The 24,474-nt window shown below is 39.0% G+C and overlaps 1 protein-coding gene across 2 annotated transcripts in view; it reads right to left on the reverse strand.

Annotated features, from left to right (window-relative positions):
* Nucleotides 1-10,075, reverse strand: part of TBC1D15 (TBC1 domain family member 15) — a 75,514-nt gene extending 65,439 nt beyond the window's left edge. For both annotated transcript variants that reach the window (XM_025926852.2, XM_025926851.2), the window contains exon 1: nt 9,942-10,075. In XM_025926852.2, coding sequence (XP_025782637.2) covers nt 9,942-9,971 — 30 coding nt within the window. In that variant the 5' untranslated portion in view covers nt 9,972-10,075. The remainder of the gene's footprint in view (nt 1-9,941) is intronic.
* Nucleotides 10,076-24,474: the final 14,399 nt, after the last annotated feature.

Consider the following 24,474-nt stretch of genomic DNA (forward strand, 5'->3'; position numbering starts at 1 on the left):
GAGGGAGAGAGAGGAAGAAGAGGGAGAGAGAGGAAGAAGAGGGAGAGAGAGGAAGAAGAGGGAGAGAGAGGAAGAAGAGGGAGAGAGAGGAAGAAGAGGGAGAGAGAGGAAGAAGAGGGAGAGAGAGGAAGAAGAGGGAGAGAGAGGAAGAAGAGGGAGAGAGAGGAAGAAGAGGGAGAGAGAGGAAGAAGAGGGAGAGAGAGGAAGAAGAGGGAGAGAGAGGAAGAAGAGGGAGAGAGAGGAAGAAGAGGGAGAGAGAGGAAGAAGAGGGAGAGAGAGGAAGAAGAGGGAGAGAGAGGAAGAAGAGGGAGAGAGAGGAAGAAGAGGGAGAGAGAGGAAGAAGAGGGAGAGAGAGGAAGAAGAGGGAGAGAGAGGAAGAAGAGGGAGAGAGAGGAAGAAGAGGGAGAGAGAGGAAGAAGAGGGAGAGAGAGGAAGAAGAGGGAGAGAGAGGAAGAAGAGGGAGAGAGAGGAAGAAGAGGGAGAGAGAGTGCTCACACAGAGGAGGGGCAGAGAAAAAGAGAATCCCAAGCAGGCTCCACATTCTGCACAGAGCAGGACACAGGGCTCAATCCCACAACCCTGGGAAAATGACTTGAACCAAAATCAAGAGTCAGCCACTCAATCAACTGAACCACCGAGGTGCCCCTGAAGAAACAATTTTAACCAGAAGGTTTATGTTCTTGGCAGAGTGTACATTCTACACAGAGAACAACAGTTCAGTGCATGGCTACAATCCAGATCAGACAGTAAAGGTTAAAGAGTTTAGGGACAAAAGTAGAGACCAGATCAGATCACAAAGAGTTTTGTAAACCACACTCAAGAATTTGGGAGTTTGGAATTTGTCCTGAAGATAACTCTTTGCCACTAGAAATCCATGAAAAAGTTCCAGCAGGGGAATGCCATGGTCAGACCTGCCTTCTCGGAGCCAACACACTGGCTGCAGAGCCAAGAATGAACAGCTGCAATAATCCAAGGGAGGGAGAGATTCATGGTGGCTTGAACTACAGCTGTGGCAGTAGGGATGAAGAAAAGCAGATGGCTTAGAAAAATATTTAGAAGGTCAAAGTGACAGAACTTCATGACTGATTAGATGTGGAAGATGAAGAGAAGAGAAATCAAGGACAAAACTGAGTGGATGAGGTTATTCACTGACATAGGGAATACAGAAGGAAAAAAAAAACAGCGACTTTCACTTGGGACAAGTTAATCAGTAATGACTGTAGAACTAAAGAAATGTAAAACATAAGTTGTTTTAAGAGTAACAACCACAATCAATACTACGCAAAGCAATCTACACATTCAATACAATCCCTATCAAAATAAAACCAACATTCTTCACAGAAATAGAACAAACAATCCTAAAATTTGTATGGAAACAGAAAAGACACCGAATAGCTAAAGTAATGTTGAAAAAGAAAACCAAAGCTGAAAGCATCACAATTCCAGACTTCAAGCTGTATTACAAGGCTGTAATCATCAAAACAGTATGGTACTCGCAAAAAAACAGACACACAGATCAATCTAACAGAATACAGAACCCAGAAATGGACCCACAAACGTATGGCCAACTAATCTTCAACAAAGCAGGAAAGGATATCCAGTGGAAAAAAGACAGTCTCTTCAGCAAATGGTGTTGGGAAAAGTGGACAGCAACATGCAGAAGAATGAACCTGGACCGCTTTCTTACACCATACACAAAAGTAAACTCAAAATGGATGAAAGACCTAAACGTAAGACAGGAAGACATCAAAGTCCTAGAGGAGAAAATAGGCAACAACCTCTTTGACCTCAGCCACAGCAACTTCTTACTTGACATGTCACCCACAGGCAAGGGAAGGAAACAAAAGCAAAAATGAACTATTGGGACCAATGAAGATAAAAAGCTTCTGCACAGGTAAGGAAACAATCAGCAAAGCTAAAAGGCAACCAATGGAATGGGAGAAGATCTTTGCAAATGACATATCATATAAAGGATTAGTATCTAAAATCTATAAAGAACTCATCAAACTCAACACCCAAAAATAAATAATCCAGTGAAGAAATGGGCAAAAGATATCACTAGACACTTTTCCAAAGAAGACATCCAGATGACTAACCGACACATGAAAAAATGCTCAACATCACTCATCATCAGGGAAATACAAATCAAAACGAAAATGAGATACCACCTCACACCTGTCAGAATGGCTAAAATCAACAACCGAAGAAATGGTGTTGGTGAGGATGCAGAGAAAGGGGAACCCTTTTGCACTGCTGGTGGGAATGCAAACTGGTGCAGCCACTCTGGAGAACAGTATGGAGATTCCTCAAAAAACTAAAAATAGAACTACCCTAGGACCCAGCAATTGCACTAGTAGGCATTTATCCAATGGATACAGGAGTGCTGATATGAAGGGTCACATGCACCCCAATATTTATAGCAGCACTACTGACAACAGCCAAAGCATGGAAAGAGCCCAAATGTCTATCAACTAATGAATCGATAAACAAGATGAATGGATAAAGTACACACACACACACACACACACACACACACACACACACACACACACACACTGGAATATCACTCAGCAATCAAAAAGAATGAAATCTTGCCATTTTCAACAACATGGATGGAACTAGACTGTAATATGCTAAGCGAAATAAGTCAGAGAAAGACAAATATATGATTTCACTCCTATGTGGAATTTAAGATACAAAACAGATGAACATAAGGGAAGGGAAGCAAAAATAATATAAAACCAGAGAGGGAGACAAACCATAAGAGATTCTTTAATTTTTTTTCATGTTTACTTATTTTTGAGATAGAGAGAAAAAAAACATGAGTGGGGGAGGGGCAAAGAGAGAAGGAGACACAGACTCTGAAGCAGGCCCCAGACTCTGAGCTGTCAGCACAGAGCCAGACAGACATGGGGTCAAACCCACGAACTGTGAGATCATGACCTGAGCTGAAGTCAGACATTTAACCAACTGAGCCACACAGGGGCCCCCCATAATTGACTCTTAAATACAGAGTACAAACTGAGGGTTGCTGGTGGGGTGCGGGTGGGGGGAAGGGCTAAAGGGGTAAGGGGTGTTAAGGAGGACACTTGTTGGGATGAGCACTGCGTATTATATGTAAGCGATGAATCATTAAATGCTATTCCTAAAACTATTATCCCACTATATGTTAACTAACTTGGATTGAAATTAGAAAATAATAAATCTTTAAAAAAATTAAAAAATATATAAAAAATGAGTAACAAACCACAGATATTCTGAGAGTGAAGCTATACAGATATTGAGATATTAAGGATGTTACAATTCTCATAGGCAGGCAGAACTATTATTGTTTCTTAAAAACAATATGTTGGGGCGCCAGTCAGTTGAGTATCTGACTTCGGCTCAGGTCATGATCTCACAGTTTGTGAGTTCGAGCCCCGCTCAGGCTTTGTGCTGACAGCATGGAGCCTGGGACCCGCTTCAAGTTCTGTGTTTCCCTTTCTCTCTGCCTCTCACCCGTCATGCTCGCTCTCTCTCAAAAACAAACACTAAAAAAAAAAAAAAAAAAAAAAAAAAGAAAGAAAAGAAAAAAGAAAAAGAAAAGTTTCTTAAAAAAAAAACAAAAAAAACAGTATGCCAAACAATGTCAGACAGGAAGGCAGGAATAATTTAAGTCTGGGGAGGTATAATGAGGACTAAGTGAATGCCTTCTCTTATACCAAGAACTACATATACATTATAGTATTGCATATTAAGAGACAAATAGATTTCATAAGGATTTCAAATCTTCCACTCAAAAGTGAAAATCAAAAAGTCGGGTTATAATTTCTCATTTAGTCCCAGCAGTTATGTCACATCAAAGAACCTAACAGTTTAACTCTTTCACCAAAAAAAGTCATGTTTTTATTAATTCATAAATTGAAATAACTTGTTAAAATTGCTAACTACTGTATTATGTCAAAAGTAAAGTCTGTGTTTAACCACTCTGTGTCCAAAGAACTCAGTATACAAAAGGTACTCCAATGTTTGCTAAAGAATGCCAGAAAAAAAAGAAGTATTCATAATGTATTCTACACCAGGAAGGTATTACCATGTTATAAGATCTAGTGTAGGAAAAGAAAAGTTCTCCAGGAATATCTAGATACTAAGAATATTCTTGATGTTTCTTAAGCACAAAGGTTTCACAGGGCTATAAGCATATCTAAAAGGAATTAGAAGAAGCCAAAGTTAAGGTACAAAATAAATTCCTACTAAGAATGCCATCAAAACAAACTAACAAAAATAAAGCTGACTTCCCAAACGTCTCAAGTTCTTTTTTTTTTCTTTTATTTATTTCAGAGAGAAGGAAAGAGAGAATCCCAAGCAGGCTCCACGCTCAGTGCAGAGCCCAATACAGGGCTCAACCCCTGGGATCATGACCTGAGCCAAAACCAAGAGTAGGACACTGAACCGACTAAGCCACCCAGGCACCCATTTTCAATAGAACTAAATTCTAAAACAATCACAGTAAAAACAGGAGTGAAACCAAGTGTACTAAAATAGGGCATTTTAACTCCAAAAGAAGAGCACTCTTAGTATTCCATCTCTCCCACTCTAGTCCCCAATCATTTTCTTTACCTTCTTGCTTGTTCCTACTCACTGAATATGTACTTTGTGCCAGAATCTAGGCAGGTGAAACATTTTAGGCCCTGCCCTAATGATTTGTCAGTTTACTGGTCTTCAGAATACATATACTAAAAATAGCACCACTCCTGAAATCATTGTTGCACTATATGCTAATTTGGATGTAAATTTTAAAAAATAAAAAATAAAACAAGTAAAAAACAAAAAACAAAAAACACCTACTTCAAGGACCTGAAATTCATTTTGCATTTATTTACACAAGACAAAGGGATGGGTGCTAGTGAATATTTTCCTTCTAAAGAACTGAAGTCTATAAGACAGAAGGTAAGGGGCTGATATACCTCCAATACCTAATATACTGCCTGAAACAAATCAGGTGCTTAATAAATATTTGCTGAATAAGTGAAAGTAAACTTTAACAATCAGGGACCTGGATCTAAAGCAAAACTTATTTCAGGCTATTTTCTTTCTCCTGCCTTCTCTGCAGGTAAATTCAACTCATTCCATTAATTCAATTCTGTCCACCAGTTATAGAAGACATATGATGACCTTAACAGGCAGTGTCTCTATTTCTCCCTTCAATACTCACATGAGAATGTCACTTTCCCTATTTGGTTGACTTTAGTTAAAACATACTGTTGTACCCACAGATAGTAAGAAAAAAAAATAATAATAACAACAACAACAATTGAACTCCAAGAACTAATCGGGGTTTATAATCACACTCAAACCCACTTTCAAAAGCTCAGCTAAAATATATATGCAAATATATATCCTTGAATTTAGTCATATCATCAGAGACCTGAAGACATCAAATTGGTACCCTGTATTTACTGAACTACTGAACCACCCACTGGCATAAAACCATCAGCATACTAGGGGTATTATAGGGTCCTTCTTTCTTACCAGAAGGATACAATATGCCATATAAGTACATACATTATATTACACAGTAAAAAGAACTTACAGGAGAGTTTATTCTCTGTTCTACCCTTTAGAAACTAGTTTTTTTGGGGTTTTGCTTTTGGTTTTATTTTATTGTGGATCTATCATCCTTATAATGGATCGGGTTCCCTCTTTACTTTGGCCACTAAAAAACATAGAGCTAAACCGTGGCCCACTCCAGCAGTTTATTTAATTGTAGTATTTCCAGTTCCATTTACCTTTCTTATACTTATTTCCCTTTTACTTTTCTAATTTATCTTACATAACTATATAGCTCAAATCTTTGTGGAAAATGGCAGCAGAAATCAGCATTCAATTATATCCTAACCAATAACAACTTTACAATTTTTAAGGAGTCTGAAAGGGTTTTCTTTAACATAGTAATAACAACAGCTAACATTTCTTGAGTACTTACTTGACACCAGACAGTATTCTAAATGCTTTGCAAATATTAATCCTTTTTACCATTCCACAATGGAAATATTATCCCTCATTTACAAATGAGAAAAACAGGCACAGAGAAGTTAAGAAATTTACCCAAAGTAAAACAGCCATAAAGCAGTGGAGCCAGGGTTTGAACCCAATCAGGCTCCATCGCCTTAACCACTGTCCTACTGTGATGATTTTTTCATTCATCAAAACTACATGATTTTTTAAAATTTTTTTTACATTTATTTATTTTTTGATAGAGACAGACAGAGCACAAGTTGGGGAGGGGTAGAGAGAGAAGGAGACAGAGAATCCGAAGCAGGCTCCAGGCTCTGAGCTGTCAGCACAGAGCCTGACACAGGGCTCGAACCCACAAACTGCAAGATCATGACCTGAGCCGAAGTCAGACGCTTAACCGACTGAGCCGCCCAGGTGCCCAAAACTACATGATTTCTAAAACAAGGTATTTTTTAACTCCTAAAATAACAATGAGATTTAGAACAAGAGCCAACTTCAAAAATGAAGTTTACACCCATACCAAAAATCATATTATATATCTTTAAAATTCTGCCATAACCTAAATAATGACTTGCAGAGAAACTGAGATTACAAATAACACACAACATCTACCATGTATTGGTAGATCTAATATATTTACTCATTGATCCTCCTCACAATCCCATAAAATAGGTACTATATCATCCCATATTACAAATGAAAAGATGGAAGCACAGTAAGGTTAGGTAATTTGACTGAAATCACTAGTAAGTATGAAGTTAGTTTTGAAACTGGTTTGGGTCCAAAATCCAAACTCTTAACTGCTACTTCACAACACTTCTCTCCATGACAAAGATTAACTTCCTCTATCACTTCTTATGCTCAAAGTACAAAGCAAGCAAAACAAAACTGTTAGAAGTTAGTCTACATCCTAGATCTCAACAATGAGAAATTCTAATTCAATAAGGCTGGGCTGTGGTCCAGCATCTGTATTTTTTTTTAAGTACCACATGTGGTTCTTGTGAACCTTGGTTAATATCCACTGCCCTAGGCTTCTAAGCTCGACAGGTCTTAGCTGAACCTTTGGCGGGGGGAAAGAGGGGTGTGGGAATACAGAAATACACATACATATATATACATATATACACTCACTCTTTCAAACATACAGACACACGTGTGTGTGTGTGTGTGTACATATTCTTCCCTATTCCCCTTTCCCAAAGGAACAAGACTAGAAAGTAGGGAAGCAGAAGATAAAGCCAGGAATGGAACATGGCCTTTTTTTTTTTTTTAATTTTTTTGTTAATGTTTATTTATTTTTTTGAGAGAGAGAGAGAGAGAGAGACAGAGCATAAGCAGGGGAGGGGCAGAAAGAGAGGGAGACACAAAGTCTGAAACAGGCTCCGGGCTCTGTGCTGACTGCTGATGCCCAGGGAACATGGCCTTTTATGCCATGTTAAGCAGCCTTTAGTAGTATTTTAATGGAGACAGTAACAAAGATTTTGTTAAAAATAAAATTTAAGGGGCGCCTGGGTGGCTCAGTCAGTTGAGCGTCCGACTTCAGTTCAGGTCATGATCTCCCCGTCTGTGAGCTCGAGCCCCACATCGGGCTCTGTGCTGACAGCTCAGAGCCTGGAGCCTGCTTTGGATTTTGTGTCTCCCTCTCTCTCTGCCCCTCCCCCGCTCATGCTCTCTATCTCTCTGTCAGAAATAAACATTAAAAAAATTAAAAATAAAATAATATAAAAGTTTTTTTAAAAGGGGGGAGGCACCTGGGTGGCTCAGTTGGTTAAGCATCTGACTTCAGCTCAGGTCATGATCTCATGGTTCGTGGGTTCGAGCCCCATGTCAGGCTCTGTGCTGAAGCTGTCTCTCTCTCAAAAATGAATAAATCTTAAAAAAAAAAAAAAAAAAAAAATATATATATATATATATAGTTTTTTTACAGCTAGAGATGATCAGTTTGTACATTCAGATGTATACATTACAAAAGAAAACCTCCAGTGGTAGTGTAGAGAGAGGATTGTGGGCAAAGAAACTGCAAACAAGGAGAAAAATCTGTTAAGAACTCAAGACTAGAGGTAGACTAAAGGAACTAAGTATGGAAAATGAAGATGATGCAGAAATTTCAGAAATCTCTTTAAGGTAAACTAGAAAACTCAGTTCTTGATTAACTGTTGTTATTGAAATAGATGTCTCCAGGTTTGTTTTACATGCAACCACATGAATGATGATACCATTAAACTAGATCTGAACCTGCTGAGGGAAGAATAAGTGGGTTCTGCTGGTCATGACACTATCATTTAGGAGAGGGGCAGTTTTGGGCATAGAAAATGGTTTAGATGGAATGACGGTAATGGTATTGCAATGAGAATAAAGGAGGTGATGAAGTAGAGTTATGAAATAAAAGACTAACTTTAAGTCATATTATGAAAGAGAGTGGCTGGAAGGAAAGGGTGAAAAAAGTCTTACATTTCACAACTGGGCTTCATCACCTCAAAGATTCTCTCAAAATCAATCCACACCTGAAAAAGGGAAGTGTAGTTCAAATGGAAAGGATCCCTTCTTGGAAAGATCTACACTGGAACAGTCCAGACAGAAAATCAAGCAGGATAACTTTCAAATATGTAATGAGTCAAATAGAAAATCAACAGCCACCGTGAAGACTTAAAAACCAACACAGCAATCAAAGAGCATGAATAATCCAAAAACTACAACCAACCTATCATTTAAAATAGCCAATATGCAGAAGTATGAAATCCTTCTTAATGCTTTTATTATTTCATGTAATCCTAAACAACTCCTATACAAACAGTAATAATTCTGGAAATAAAAAAATATGAAGGACAGAGAAATCATGCGTGCTCAGTTTCCCAAGGTCACACTTCAAAGTAACACCAAAACCAAGACCAAATGTGTTATTCTGCCAAGTCTAGTAGTCCATACACCAAACCACAAACGTTGCCAAATAATTCAAAACGGGATAAGGAGAGCAACACAGAGAAAATGACGGAAACTCAAAGAACAGAGGAAGCTATCGGCGACAAGTAAATACGTAGTCTTTAGTGTTCGATGAGTCATCACCAGCCCCAACTGTTTACGAAATACTCCCGCAGTGGGAAATGATGCCTGTGGCATGTCCTGACAGTCCTAAATAACAGGCATTAAAATATGCTCTCGGAAGGTGTATATGCACTATACAACGAAATCTCCTCCGCACCTAATCCTAGTTGCTAACTAGGAGGTGTTAAGACAGCATCACAGATACTTCCACAAGAATATCGTAGAGACGCCTAGGAAATAAATACCTTAACTAACACTTCCTAGACAAGCGTAGTATGGTGTAAATCTCCTGTTCCCTGAGTGGAAACACGCCCTGCTGCTCACAACCACTAGCCAACTCGGCAGTCTGGTAAAATGAATCCAATACACTCTTTTCTTCTAAGTGCCCAGCTGCACAGCACCTGTTTTCAGCTCCACCCGAAAGGGACAAAGATGCCTTCAGCAGAGTGAAGCAGGGAAAGCCAGGGGGCAAGTTAGATTAACGCCTCAAAGGAAGACAAAAAAAAACAAAACAAACAAACAAAAAAAACCAGTGGAATCAGAAGAGTAGATCTAAAAAACTAGAATTAGGAAAAAGTGAGCCACAAAAAAGAAAGGAACGAGGCAACTACCTGTTCCTTACAAAAGGCAATACAAATAAATGTCCTCTTGCTCCGGAGCAGTGCAGGGGAGAAGAGAGCCGAGGCCTAGTTGGCCTTGGAGCAGGAGCCGGTCTCTAATTCCCGGACTGAGCCGGCAATATCGAGAAAACAGCTGACACGACCAACTCCTCTCCTCTTACATCCGCCACACGCTGTTCCTGAGGCAGAGTGGCCTTCACGTCCCTCCCCGACCGGCCTCCAAGTAACAAAGCACCCCTGTCCCAGAGAAAAGTAGGGGCGTTCGCCGCGGCCGTTACTTACCTTCCCGCTCACAACACCCGCCGCCGCCATTTTTCCTTCGCGTGCTTGTGATGACGTAGCAGAACCTCACGTGTCTCTCGGATTCACAACAACATCCGCCAAAACTAGGCTGATATCCGGGCGGGAAAGGGGCGGGGAGTAGCGGGAACCGCGCTGAGTGAAGGGGCGGGTGGGAGGAACAGCCTGACGCAGGCGTACTGAGCAGATTTCAGAGGGCGCTAGGGCGGGGCCTCTGGTGCGTTCCGCGCATGTACCAATTTATTTTTACCAGGAGGTAACCTAAATTGAAGTGTTTTTGCAGCGGGGTTTGCCTGGGGCGAGACTCTGAGCCACTCACAAGCCAGTTCTGTTTGGTCTGATGGGAAGAACACAAATTGGGAGCCAGCAAACGTGGTCCTGGCTTTGTGGCCATGGGTAGGTCACACCTTCAGCTTCTGTTTCCCATCTGAAAATCAGGATAGTAGGACTGTGGTGAGGGTTAAAGCAATCCCCCATACAGAGACTTTCCCTTTCTGTATGTGATGTTTCTGAATTTGAGTCTGCTCACTGCGGCTCACACATGGCTTTTGAGGAGGCATTTTGATAGGAATTGCGATAATATCACGCCCTCGTTGCTCCAAAGTCGAAAGCACATAGCTGATAGTTCCTCCACACTTACTTAACTGTGACGTGACACAAGTTTCTATTTTTTTTAATTTTTTTTTCAACGTTTATTTATTTTTGGGACAGAGAGAGACAGGGCATGAACGGGGGAGGGGCAGAGAGAGAGGGAGACACAGAATCGGAAACAGGCTCCAGGCTCCGAGCCATCAGCCCAGAGCCTGACGCGGGGCTCGAACTCACGGACCGCGAGATCGTGACCTGGCTGAAGTCGGACGCTTAACCGACTGCGCACCCAGGCGCCCCGACACAAGTTTCTAAATTCATCCAAGCTTCAGGATGTAAAATGAGAATTACCCATGGATTGGTTGTACGGATCTCATGGGACAGTACACGTGTGTTAAGACGATTTGTTGAGATACTAAGATGTTGATCTGTTTTCAGTGCTGTAAAAGAATGCGGGGGGCGGGGCAGGGGGAATGTCGGAAGATGATTGGGTACTACTCCTGATAGCTCTGGGACTTTCCTTGCCCCAGTAAAAATAAATGACCTATTTGTATCAAAACACCTGTACCCACTGAGGTACTTCTCTCTCCAAACTATAGAGAGAGGTTCGAGACTTGTGAGGTTAGTCGAATAAGTGGCAACCAAAGGGAATAACAGAAAAGGAGGGTTGAAATTTCTGTGAATATCAGGAACCTTATAAGTGAGGAAGGTGGCAAGACCTTCAAAAGGAATAGATGTATAGTTTCCATTAACGAGGCTGCACACTAAGCATCAGAGATTCCAACCATGGCCAAGACCCCATGCCTATGCTTGTCATTGAATCAGCAAAGCAGCTCACCACCAAGGGATAAATGAGCTGGGGAAGCAAGCATATTAGCAGTAATCAACACTGAGTGAAGACTTGAGGCCTTTCCCAAAGGTTTTGGGCTGAGTGAGACCCCCTAGAACCTTCATACCATCCTAGGTGTGGTGTGTGGATCCTTAATAGTGACCCACATTAAACTTTCCACCCACTCAGAGTAATGGGGTGTGGTTAGAGGAATGTTTTAATATGGCATTTCTTACACCTTGTGTTTCGGAGAAAAGTTTAAGCCCTTAGTACAGTGCCTCGAATAGTATATCCCACAAATGGCAGTTACTATTTATATAATAAATTTGGGAATTAAAGCCTTCTCGTTGAAAACTTGGCATCCTAGTTTCATCTGCTACTTCCATGTTTTTAAGCCCCATCCTCTGGATGCCCCTTAAATGCTGGCACTACCCATGGGCTATCCTTGGGCTTCTACTTTTTTCCCAAGCACTCTTCCTAGACTATTATCTTTATATTCTGACATCACACCTCATATGTGCTAATGACTCTGAAATATCTCCAGCCCAAGTCTCTTACTCTTTCCTAAAGTCTAGGCCCAACACCTACTGCCCACTGGACCTTTTTACTTGAATGACCCATCACACCTCAAAAAATTCCTAAATCTTTGCTCCTCAAAATGTAGTCTGCAGACCTGCAGCAGCTGGAAGCTTGTTAGAAATGCAGAATCTCAGGTCCCACCCCAGAACTACTGAATCAAAACCTGCATTTTCACAAGATTTCCAGTTGACTTGTATGCACATTAAACTTTAAGAAGCACAGTCTTAAATGAAACTTACATTTTGCTTTTGTTCTCTGAAATTCACTACCATTTGCTCAATTAGAGCTGCAGCCAGAACACAATTTCTCCACGAAGGTGTTGCTATCATGTTACCCAGTTCTGATGTGTCTTCTGGAGAGCTCATGGCAAACATCCCCCCATTGGGTCTCGTTCTTATTCCCACTACCAATCCTAGAGTTGAGGTCTCTGGTTACCTCTAGTATGGACAACTACTGTGGCCTCTTAATTCATTTGCTTTCTGCTTCATTTTTCCCCTAATCCATCATTCATAACTACACCAGATTAATCTTTCCAAAGCATAAATGTGATCATGTGAACTCGCTGCCTAAATTCCCTATGGCTTTCCATCTCTTCAAGAAAAGGTCTAAATTCTCCTGCATAACATGCAGGGCCCTTCATAAACTCTTCTTGCCTACCATTTTAGCTTTATTTCCCAACTCTTGCCACTCAGACCCAATTTTCCAACCACAGCCAAATATCTGTTGTTCCCTGAATACCATGCTGTGTCTGTCCCAAGATTCTTTGTAATTGTAGCAGATTGGCTTAGTTTGGATCGTGGGACCATCCCTAAACCAATCACTGTGGCCCAAAGTGTATATGATATTCTGATTGGCAAGATTTGACTCATATGCCCACGGTGCCAAAGTACAGAGAACGAAAGGAAGGGTGATTCCCAGAGAAGAATTCAGGAACCATTCTAGAAAAAAGGAGAATGGCTGCTAGGCAAGCCAAAGCAGACATCAATTACAGAGGATCCATTGTTGTGATCCATGGTATCACACTGTAAAATACTTGGTTTACTGACCTGCCTTTCTTTCCCTGGTAGGCTGTAAACTAATGGAAAGTATGGACTATGCTTTTCTTTGCGATGACCACCAAACCTGGCACAAATGCCAGACCCATAGTAGATACTAACCCTGGGTTTGTTTAACAAATTAACTCAATTCTCTCTTTACAAATGGCACAGTTATGCTTTACATTCAAGAGAAAAGAGACCATTTTCCTTCTTCGGTGATGTCCTCTGTATACATGCAAAGGGAAGAAACAAGGTCAGAATTTCAGTGTAGTTTGTTTTCTTGTTTTAGTTTTTTACTGTATTAGAAGAAAAAAATCATAGTACACTTACATGAAACAAATGGACATTTTTTTAAAGAATCATGAATATAAATTTAATATAAATAAAGTTATGGTGTTCCCTATAACTTAAAATGATTACTGTTTTCATGGGAGTAATTTTATAGTCCTAAATTCACTCCCATAAACTATGTAGTCACTCCCTAACTATAACTTATCACTCAAAAAGTCATCACTCAAAAAGATGTAAAAGAATCTTAGGAAGTATCTTAAAGCAAATTTATACCTGGCCAAGACTTAGCAGTAGTCTCCCCATGTTCTCATTTGAAGAAATTGAGTCTCTTAGGAGATTAATGATTTGCCAAAGTGGCAAGCAGCTTAACGGCTGAAATTAGAGACTTCATTGCTGATATGTCTTAGTCAGCTGTACCACACTATCAGCTGAAAGTGATTACTCACCTCTGTAAACTACATTTAATTACCCATTCAATTTGATTCCCTCTCACCTCAGTTTCCAACCGAACTATTTGTCTTTCAGAGCTAATCCCATGTCACACATCATCTATTAAGACTTACCAACTTTGCCACAACTCACTGACCTCCACCTTTCCTGAACTCTTACAACAGTCAGACTAAAAACATTGTTTTTGTGCTTAACTATACGAAGTAGGACCAAAGAGCTGACAGCCAAATACTGTAGGACTTCTCTCTGGGTAAATTGACCAGCTGAAGAAATCAGGCCTATAGGTACCAACAGTTAGAAATCTCCATTGAAATTACCAACCACATCATCCTACAGTAAACACCAAATAGCAACAAACCCCACCTGTATACCTAAAGCTTTCAATCAGCTTTTGGTTTTAGTTCCTTAAATATGAACAGAAATCATTACCCAGTTAGGCTGAAAGGCAGGGGCCAAAATGAACAAACCAACAAAAAACGTAATTTGATACAAACAATACAGAGAACAGAAGAAAACTTTCTAATTACAATAAATACCACTGAATTGTATACTTAAAAAGTGGCTGAAATGGTAAATTGTATGTATATTTTACTACAATCTCTTAAATAATTAGAAAAATAGAGGAAAATATTCAGGATGTAGGGTGAAGCATAATTCTTAGACTTGACATCAAAATTATGATCCATAAAGGAAAAGTTGATAAATAAAACATTATCAAAATTAAAACTTTTGCTCTGCAGAAGTCTGAAAAGGATGAAAATAAAACAAGCTGTAGACTAGGGTAAAATGTTCGCAAACCACAAATCCAGCAAAGAACTAAAACCTAGACTCTATAAAGACCTCTCAAAACTGAACATTTTAAGAAATCCAATTGGTAAAAGAAATTGCATTAATTTTCTATTGCTGCTGTAACAAATTACCACAAACTAATTGCTGGAAAACAAACAAACATCAGATGTCAACCACAGATCTCACTGGCCTAAGATCAAGGTGGCTAGAGGCTTTAGAGGAAATTCTATTTCTGTGGTATAAACCCTGACAGGTTGTTTTTTCTTTGTATGCAGGTGCCTGACTTAAGCTTTGACTGCAGAAGCATCCACTGCAAAGAGGCATCGACTTTGTCATTTGCAACATTGTGGTTGGAGCTAGAGTGTATGATGCTAAGTGAAATAAGTCAGAGAATGGTAAATACCATATGATTTCACTCATATGTGGAATTTAAGAAGCAAAATAGCTGAACGTATGGGAGGGGGGAAAAGAGAGGGAAGCAAACCATAAAAGACTTTTAAAGATAGATAACAAACTGAGGATTGATAGAGAGAGGGGGGTGGGGAGTTGGCTAGATGGTTGATGGGTACTAAGGAGGGCACTTGTGATGAGCACTGGGTGTTGTATGTAAGTGATGAGTCACTGAATTCTGCTCCTGAAGCCAATATTGCACTGTATGTTAATGTTTTGAATAATAGTAATTCATGATAGCTGCACTTTGTTTCGTGCAGGAAAAATTTATTAATTATAAGGGAAAGGGAATATACAATTATAATAAACACAAAGAGGGAGAGAAGTATAGAGAACAAAGAAGGGTTGATATATCAAATCGGGTACTCACAACACTCAACCTTCTGGCTGAGGAAGCCCTGCAGTGAACAGCCCACAGTCCGGTTGGAGTCCCAGTTAAGGGTCCTGGGTGGAATGTCCTCCCTTCAGGTGACACTTCCTGAAGTGGAAGGTGTTCTCACCAGGGCAATATATACACTACCCCTGTGTGATTTATGGTTAGTCATTAAGTTTGCCTAAGTGCAGTCCTCGGCAAGCTGTTTTTTTCTGTTTCTTTTATCATATCTCACAATCTTAGAAGCCTTGGCATCTGCATATTTCTCTTCTCTCTATGATCCATTCCAGGGGCCCAGCCTGGTCTGGCTCAAGGAGGTGAGGCAAATTTAACCCTCTTGGCGTCAGGAACAGAAGGCTCACTTCTTATCCTGAGGCCAGATACGGAATGAGTACAAGCCAACTAAGCCCCCACGATTGTATATGTGCGGCTCTGGGCAGAAATGCATGACAAGTCACACAGACAACATCTATACAGAACAATTAAGTAAATAGAATTTACACAAAAACTTGAAAAGAAAAACAAAGGAATCAACTTCAATGATGGCTATTTCAAATAAATACATTTCTAGCCACAGGACTAGATGAAGAGCCGGGCTACCTCCCCACACTGAGGTTCCTTTGTTTTCGAGGTCTTGGTTGATTTTAATAACTGACCATTTATGCCACTTTGTTTTTTGTCTTCCCGCACTTTAAATTCCTACCTTTCAGTTAAGCGTCCGACTCTTGATCCTGGCTCAGGTTATGGTCTCATGGTTTGTGGGTTCGAGCCCCACATCAGGCTCTATGCTGACAGCTCTGGGCCTGTATGGGCTTCTCTCTATCCCTCTCTGCCCTTCCCCTGCTTATGTGCATATTCTCTCTCTCTCTCTCTCTCTCTCTCTCTCAAAATAAATAAAACTTTAAAAAAAGCTAGCAATATGCCATCTTTGCTATCTCTCCATCTCTGGTCTTTATTTTTTAGTCACAGCTCTCCCTGAAAGTTTCTCCACTTAAGGATTCATGGGATTAGATTGGGACCACCTGGATAATCCACACCTGGATAATCCAGGAAACTCAACTCCTGGATGAGTTTCCCCATCTCAAGTTCCATACCCTTAATCACATCAGCAAAGTGCCTTAGCTGTGTAAATATTCTGAGGTCCTGGGGATTATGGCATGATATCTTTGATGTTCCATTATTTTGCCTATCACAGACATAAACAGACATTAAACATTTTTTAATGTTTATTTTTGAGAGAGAGAGAGAGCATGCATGAGTGGGGAAGGGGCAGAGAGAGGGGGAGACACAGAATCTGAAGCAGGCTCCAGGCTCTGAGCTGTCATCCCAGAGCCCGACATGGGGCTCGAACTCATGAACTGCGAGATCATGACCTGAGCTGAAGTCAGATGCTTAACCAACTGAGCCACCCAGGCACCCTATACATTTTACTAAAGAAGGTATAAAATTGGCAAAATAAACACATAAAAGATACTCAACTTTATTAGCCATTAGGAAAATGCAAATTAAACCTGCAATGAGATATCACCACATACTTATTACAGTGGCTAAAATAAAAAATAGTGGTAACACCAAATCCTTGTAAGGATGTGGAGAAACAGAAGCAAATACATTTCCAGTTGGAATATAAAATGGTACAGCCACTATGGGAAACAGTTGGGCATATAAACTAAACATATACTCACCATATGACCCAGCAACTAACTGTATCTTGGGCATTTACTCAGGGAAATGAAAACTACGTACACACAAAAACCTTTATGTTAACATTCATAGAAACATTATTTATAATATCCAAGGCTGGAAACAACCCAAATGTCCTTTAACAGATGAATGATTAAGCTGTGATCCATTTATTCCATAAAACACTACACAGCAATAAAAAGTAATGAAGTTGATACATGCAACAACTTGGGTGGATCTCAAGATAATTATGGTGAGCAAAAAAAAAAAAATCTCGAATTATTACTATGCTGTATGATTCTATTTACATAACATTCTCAAAATATCAAAATTATAGATACAGAGAACAGATTAGTGGTTCCAGGAGTTGGGGATTGGGGAGGAAAGAAAAAGGGGTAAGTATGGAGGTGCTGATAGTGATGAAATAGTTTCATATCTTTAAAAAAATTTTTTTAATGTTTATTTATCTTTGAGAGAGAGAGAGAGAGAGAGAGAGAGAGTGCAAGCAGGGGAGGGGCAGAGAGGTGGGGGGGAGACACAGAATCTGAAGGAGGCTCCAGGCTCTGAGCTGTCAGCACAGAGCCTGATGTGGGGCTCAAACTCACAAATTCTGAGATGGTGACGTGGGCCGAAGTCGGATGCTTAACTGACTGAGCCACCCAGGCGCCTCTGAATAGTTTCATATCTTGATCATTGTGATGACTACATGAATCTACACATGTGATAAAGTTGCATACTATGCACACTGTGCACGTACAATTACAAATAAGTGCATATAAAACTGGTGAAATCTGAGTCAATTCTGTGGGTTGTACCAATAACAATTTCCGGGGTTTTGTATCATGCTATAGTCAAATAAATTACCATTGGGGAAAAGTGAGTGGAAGGTATATGGGATTTCCCGTGACCTTTTTTTTTTTTTTTTTTTTTTTTTTTTGCAAATTTCCAAAGTTTGCATATTGGGTATTTTTTTTTTTAATTTTTTTTTTCCAACGTTTATTTATTTTTGGGACAGAGAGAGACAGAGCATGAACGGGCGAGGGGCAGAGAGAGAGGGAGACACAGAATCGGAAACAGGCTCCAGGCTCTGAGCCATCAGCCCAGAGCCCGACGCGGGGCTCGAACTCACGCGAGATCGTGACCTGGCTGAAGTCGGACGCTTAACCGACTGCGCCACCCAGGCGCCCCTTGGGTATTTTTAAATTCAGTTACATATTCACATACATACCAGTTAGGATACCTCGGCTGCAAATAGCAGACCACTCAAATAAAATTGTATTAAATAAGTGGATTTTGTTTTGTCTTACATAAAAATTCAAGAGATAGGGCAGTTTCAGGACTGATTGACTCACCACCTCAACATGGTCATCAAAGACTAAGCTTCTTGCCATATTTCTGCTCTTTCATTTGAAGAATGTGTGAGACTGAGACCTGAAACAATAAAAATTCTAGAAAAGGACACAGGCAGTAACCTCTTTGACAATGGCCATAGCAACTTGTTTCTAGGTAAGTCTCTTGAGGCAAGGGAAACAAAAGCAAAAATAAACTATTGAGACTACATCAAAATAAAAAACTTCTGCCCAACAGAGGAAACAATCAACAAAACTAAAAGGCAACCTACAGAATGGGAGACTATATTGCAAATGAAATATCTGATAAAAGGTTAGCATCCAAAATATATAAAGAACCAGGTGCCTGGGTGGCTCAGTCAGTTTAGCAGTGATTTAGGCTCAGGTTGTAATCTCGTGTTTTGTGAATTCGAGTCCCACATGGGGCTCTGTGCTGACAGCTCAGAGCCTGGAGCCTACTTCAGATTCTGTGTCTCCCTCTCTCTCTGCCCCTCCCCTGCTCACGTTCTGTCCCTTTCTCTCTCAAAAATAAATAAACATTATATATATATATATATATATATATATATATATATATATACACACACATATATATATATCTTATACAACTCAACACACACACACACACGCACACAATTAAAAAACAATTAAACAATTAAAATGGGCAGAAGACAATTAAAACATGGGCAGAAGACATGAACAGACATTTCTCCGAGGAAGATATACAGATGGCCAACAGACACATAAAAAGATGTTCATCATCACTTATCATCAGGGAAATGCAAATTAAAACTACAATGAGATATCACCTTATACCTGTCAGAATGGCTAAAATCAACAACATAAGAAACAAGTGTTGATGAAGATATGGAGAAAAAGGAACCCTTCTGCACTGTTGGTAGAAATTAAACTGGTGCAGCCACTGTGGAAAAGTGTGGAGGTTCCCCAAGATCTACCCTATGATCCAGCAATCACATTACTGGGTATTTACCCAAAGAATACAAAAACACTAATTCAAAGGGATACACACATTCCTATGTTTATAGCGGCATTATTTACAATAGCCAAGATATGGAAGCAGTCCAAGTGTCCAGTGATTGGTGAATGGATAAAGAAGATGTGATACAGATAGAGATAGATATATAATATTCATTAGATATATAATATTCGTTAGATATAATATTATACATATAACATTCATTGTATATCTATATAGAGAGATGAATGATTATATGTGTACAATGAATATTATTAAGCCATAACAAAGAATGAAATCTTGCCATTTGCAACATCATGGATGGAGCTAGAGAGTATAATGCTAAGCAAAATAGCCAGATAAAGACAAATACGATGTGATTTCACTCATGTGGAATTTAAGAAACAGATCAAATGAACAGAGGGAAAAGAAAGAGACAGAAAGAAATTAAGAAATAGACCTTTAATTATAGAGAACAAACTGATGGTTGGGGGTGGGGTGGGAGGATGGGTTAAATAGGTGGTGGGAATTAGGGAATGCACTTGTCATGATGAGCCCGGGTGATGTATGCAATTGTTGAATCACTATATTGTACACCTGAAACTAATATAACACTGTTAGTTAATTGGAATTAAAATAAAAACTTAAAAAGCCAAAAAAAAAAAAAAAAAAAAAGATGGGCTAAGAACTTGAATAGACATTTCTCCAAAGAAAACATACAAAGGGCCAACAGGCCTATGAAAAAATGCTCATTGTTATTAATCATCAGGGAGATGCAAATCAAAGCTACAATGAGTTATCATCTCATACCTGTCAGGATGGCTATTATCAAAAAGACAAGATACAAGAAACGTTGGTGAGGATGTGGAGAAAATGTAACTCTTGCACGGTGTTGGTGGGAATGTAAAATGATGCAGCTGCTATGGGAAACTGTAAGGAGCTTTCTCAAAAAATTAAAAATAGAACTACCCTATGGTCCAGCAATCCTTCTCTAGGAGTTCCAAAGAACGTCATTCCAAAGAACGTTGATCAGAATCTTAAGTAGATATTAGTGCTCTTACGTTCATTGCAGCATTATTCACCATCACCAGATGTGGGAAGAAGCTAAATGTACATTGGTAGGTAAATGGATAAAGAAAGTGTGGCGTATATGTACAAGAATACTATTTAGCCTTTAAAAAGAAGAAAATCTGGGTATGTCTGGGTGGCTCAGTCAGTTAAGCGTCTGCCTCGTGGTTTTGGCTCAGTCAGTTAAGCGTCTGCCTCGTGGTTTCGGCTCAGGTCATGATCTCACAGTTCGTAAGTTCTGGCTCTGTGCTGACAGCATGGAGTCTGCTTAGGATTCTCTCTCTCCCTCTCTGTCTCTGCCCCTCTCCTGCTCTCTCTCTCTCTCAAAATAAATAAATAAACTTAAAAAAATATTTTAAAAGATGGAAATGTGAACTATGTGGCAACATGGATAAACCTTGAAAACAGTGAAATAAGTCAAGTGAAGCTAAGTGAAATAAGCCACTCACAGATAAACAAATACTGCATGGTTCTACTTATATGAGGTATCTAAAATAGCCAAACTCATGGAATCCAAGAGTGAAACAGTGGTTGCCAGGGAACAGGAGAAGGGGTAAATGGGGCATTGCTAATCAACATACATAAAGTTACAGTCAAACAAGATGAATGAGCTCTAGAGATCTGGCTGTACAATATTGTACTTATAGTTGACAATAATGTGTACTTAGACCTTTGTCAAGGGGGTGAATCTCATGTTAAGTGTTCTTACCTGAGTTTTTTTAAGTGAAATGGATAGGTATACTCTGCAACCCAGAAATCCCACTACTAAGTATATTCCTTAGTGAACCTTCCCCATGTTATGAAAAGTCATATATAAAAATGTTCACTGCAGCATTATTTGTAATAGTAAAAACAATGTGAAAGAGCACCAAGGAAAGAATTTTATATAAGCTGTGGGATACTATACACCCATTCAAAGGGATAAACTAAAGCAATTTGTATTAGTATCGGTAGATTTCAAAACTAATTTTTGAAAATATTTTTATAATGTTTTGTCTAAAAAGGTTTTCAAAAATCTATGGCTCACTTATTTTTATGCACTGCTAGAAAATTGAAATCTTTTTGTCTTTTTCATCCTTAAATGAATTGTCTTTACTGTCTTACCATCTCCTTCTCTTTTCATTTGTTAAGAAATAATTTTCAAGCTGTTATAATAGGAAGAACAATACTTGTTTCCTGGCTTGTTACAAGATTGTATTTCCATTCGCAAATTCGTCATGGTATATTAAAACACAAATGAGGTAGCTATAATCAATAGCAGTGGAACTCTAAAATACAATTACAGTGCTTCACAATTTGACTGGAAATGACAGATTGTAATTTGGATTACAGCATATTACAATTAATGCTAAATTGCCAATAGCGAATGCATTTAACCCCCTTCACACTTGTAATCAGTCAAGCATGAGATAAAGCATATCAGAGAACACAAATCATTACAAAATAAAAAGTACAGGCACTCACAGAAGAAATAATGCAATATCCATTTCTGTTAAAGTCAACTTTTGTTTAATGCTTTTGTTTTGGAATGTAAAAGGCAATTCTCATGGTAAACCATTTCATCAGATTTACTCACAAGAACCTGTTAATTTGAAAGGAAAAAAAGTCCAATATATCTTATGAAATATTCTTTACAAAGAACTGGATTATAACATGTCCTTCTTTACATGGAGAGCTCTTCTTTTATTGAAATGAATTTTCATAAAGAAAATGATAACAAAAAACCAAAGTACCTGTGACCAACGTTACATAACCTTTGATTAATCATACTTGTCTACTAATAAATCAAATGTGGTTGTGAGAATGTCTCGGGTAGTGTCAGTAGCGTATGTTTATCCTGAGTCTATATTGAATCACAGAATATTGGAAATTTCCCTTAGGAATAATGATGCTATACTATTAAACTCATATACCCTCTTTCTAAGATGCTAAATTTCACTTTATGAATTTGAAATTGCATTCCAAGAATGAATTTTTCTCTGTATTGGATTCTGCCTATTACAAAGGTTATCATTCTACATGCAATTAATTATCCAGAATTGCTCAATATGCAAGCTCAAAACAAGGATTAAGTTAGCCTCTTTGTGGTGACAAATGAACAACACAGTATCATTTAATAAGAAGAATTAATCTGTGGTAGTACCACAGTCTCCTAATGGAATTCATGTTCCTCTTTCTAATTCACTCTCAGAAAGTAATTTAAGGGTTGAAAGAACTGGTTGATAATTAACCTTTTAGAAAGCTTCAGGGAAGAAGAATGGTTTTTTATTTTATTTTATTTTATTTTATTTTATTTTATTTTATTTTATTTTATTTTATTTTATTTTATTTTATTTTATTTTATTTTATTTTATTTTATTTTATTTTATTTTATTTTATTTTATTTTATTTTATTTTTTAGTTCCTATTAGTGTCCCATAAAGTAACCATTAAGTACTTACTTGGTTTTGCTCTTATGTCCCTTCGAGTGTCTGGATCCAATTACTAGTCTTGCCTATAAAAACGCAGTAACAGGGTCTGTCTATGGCCCATTATTACTAACGAGGACCTTAAGTAACCATTGGGGACATTTTGCCTCTCTCGAGAAGAACTTTGGACTTCCCTTGTAGCCTTGCCCCATTTCTCAAGGATTACCTATTCCAGTGGTTCTCAACCCTGGCTGTTAATTAAAATCACCTGAAGAATTTAAAAACTGTCTATGCTCAGGGTGCCTGGGTGGCCCAGTAGGTTGATCATCGGACTCTTGATTTCAGCTCAGGTCATGATCTCACAGTCTGTGAGTTCGAGCCCCCAGGCAGGCTCTGCACTGGCAGCATGGGTTCTGCTTGGAATTCTCTCTCTCTGTCTCTCTCACTCTCACTCTCTCTCTCTCTCTCTGTCTCTGTCTCTCTCTCTCTCTCTCTGCCCCTCTCCAACTCACACTCATACACTCTTTCTCTCTCTCAAAATAAATAAACATTTAAAATAAAATAAAGGGAAGAAAAGTAAAATAAAAACTATCTGTGCTCAATCCTTAGCCCTAAGATTTTTGGGAATGGCGTGTAGGTATCAGTATGGAAATTCTCCAAGTGATCTGAATGTGCACGCAGGGTTGAGAACTATGTCCAATGTTCTTTCTTTATGCTTTCCTTCCTTTGTCTTTGGCTTAAATTTAACATTTTCAAACTTACTTTAGCAGCAGAACTATTTTTATTAAGTTTTTTATTTTAATTCCAGTATAGTTAACATACAGTGTTATATTAGTTTCAGGTGTACAATATAGTGATTCAGTAGTTCTATATATTACTCATTGCTCGTTATAATAAGGGTACTCTTACTCCCCTTCACCTATTTCACCCATTCCTCTGAACCCACCTCCCTTCTGGTAACTACCTTTTTGTTCTCTATAGATAAGAATCTGTTTTTTTTCTCTCTCTCTTTTTTCCTTTTATTTGTTTTGTTTCTTAAATTCTACATATGAGTGAAGTCATATGGTATTTGTCTTTCTCTGACCTATTTTGCTTAGCATTATATTCTCTAGCTTCATCCATGTTGTTGCAAATGGCAAGATTACATTATTTTTTATGGCTAAGTAATATTCCAGTGTGTGTGTGTGTGTGTGTGTGTGTGTGTGTGTGTGTGTGTGCGCGCGCGCGCGCATGCACGCACTATGTCTTTTTTTTTTTTAAGTTTATTTTTTTATTTTGAAAGAGAGAGATCATGAGCAGGGGAGGAGGGGCAGAGAGAGAGGGAGAGAGAGAGAATCCCAAGCAGGCTCTGTGCTATCAACATGGAGCCCAGTGTGGAGCTTGAACTCACAAATCATGAGATTATGACCTGAGCCAAAACCAAGAGTCAGATGCTCAACCAACTGAGCCACCCAGGTGCCCCAACATCTTCTATATCCATTCATCTATCAGTAGACACTTAGGCTGCTTCCATAGTTTGGCTATTGCAAATAATGCTGCAATAAATATAGGGGTGCAGCAGAACTATTTTTAAGGAATTCTAATAAATAATACAAATTAAAGGTATAAACAGGGTGATGGTTAATTGTATGTGTCAACTTGAGTG

This window comes from Puma concolor, chromosome B4 (genome assembly GCF_028749965.1).
Source record: "Puma concolor isolate L17-30 chromosome B4, mPumCon1.1.hap2, whole genome shotgun sequence".
In the NCBI taxonomy this organism is placed as follows: domain Eukaryota; kingdom Metazoa; phylum Chordata; class Mammalia; order Carnivora; family Felidae; genus Puma; species Puma concolor.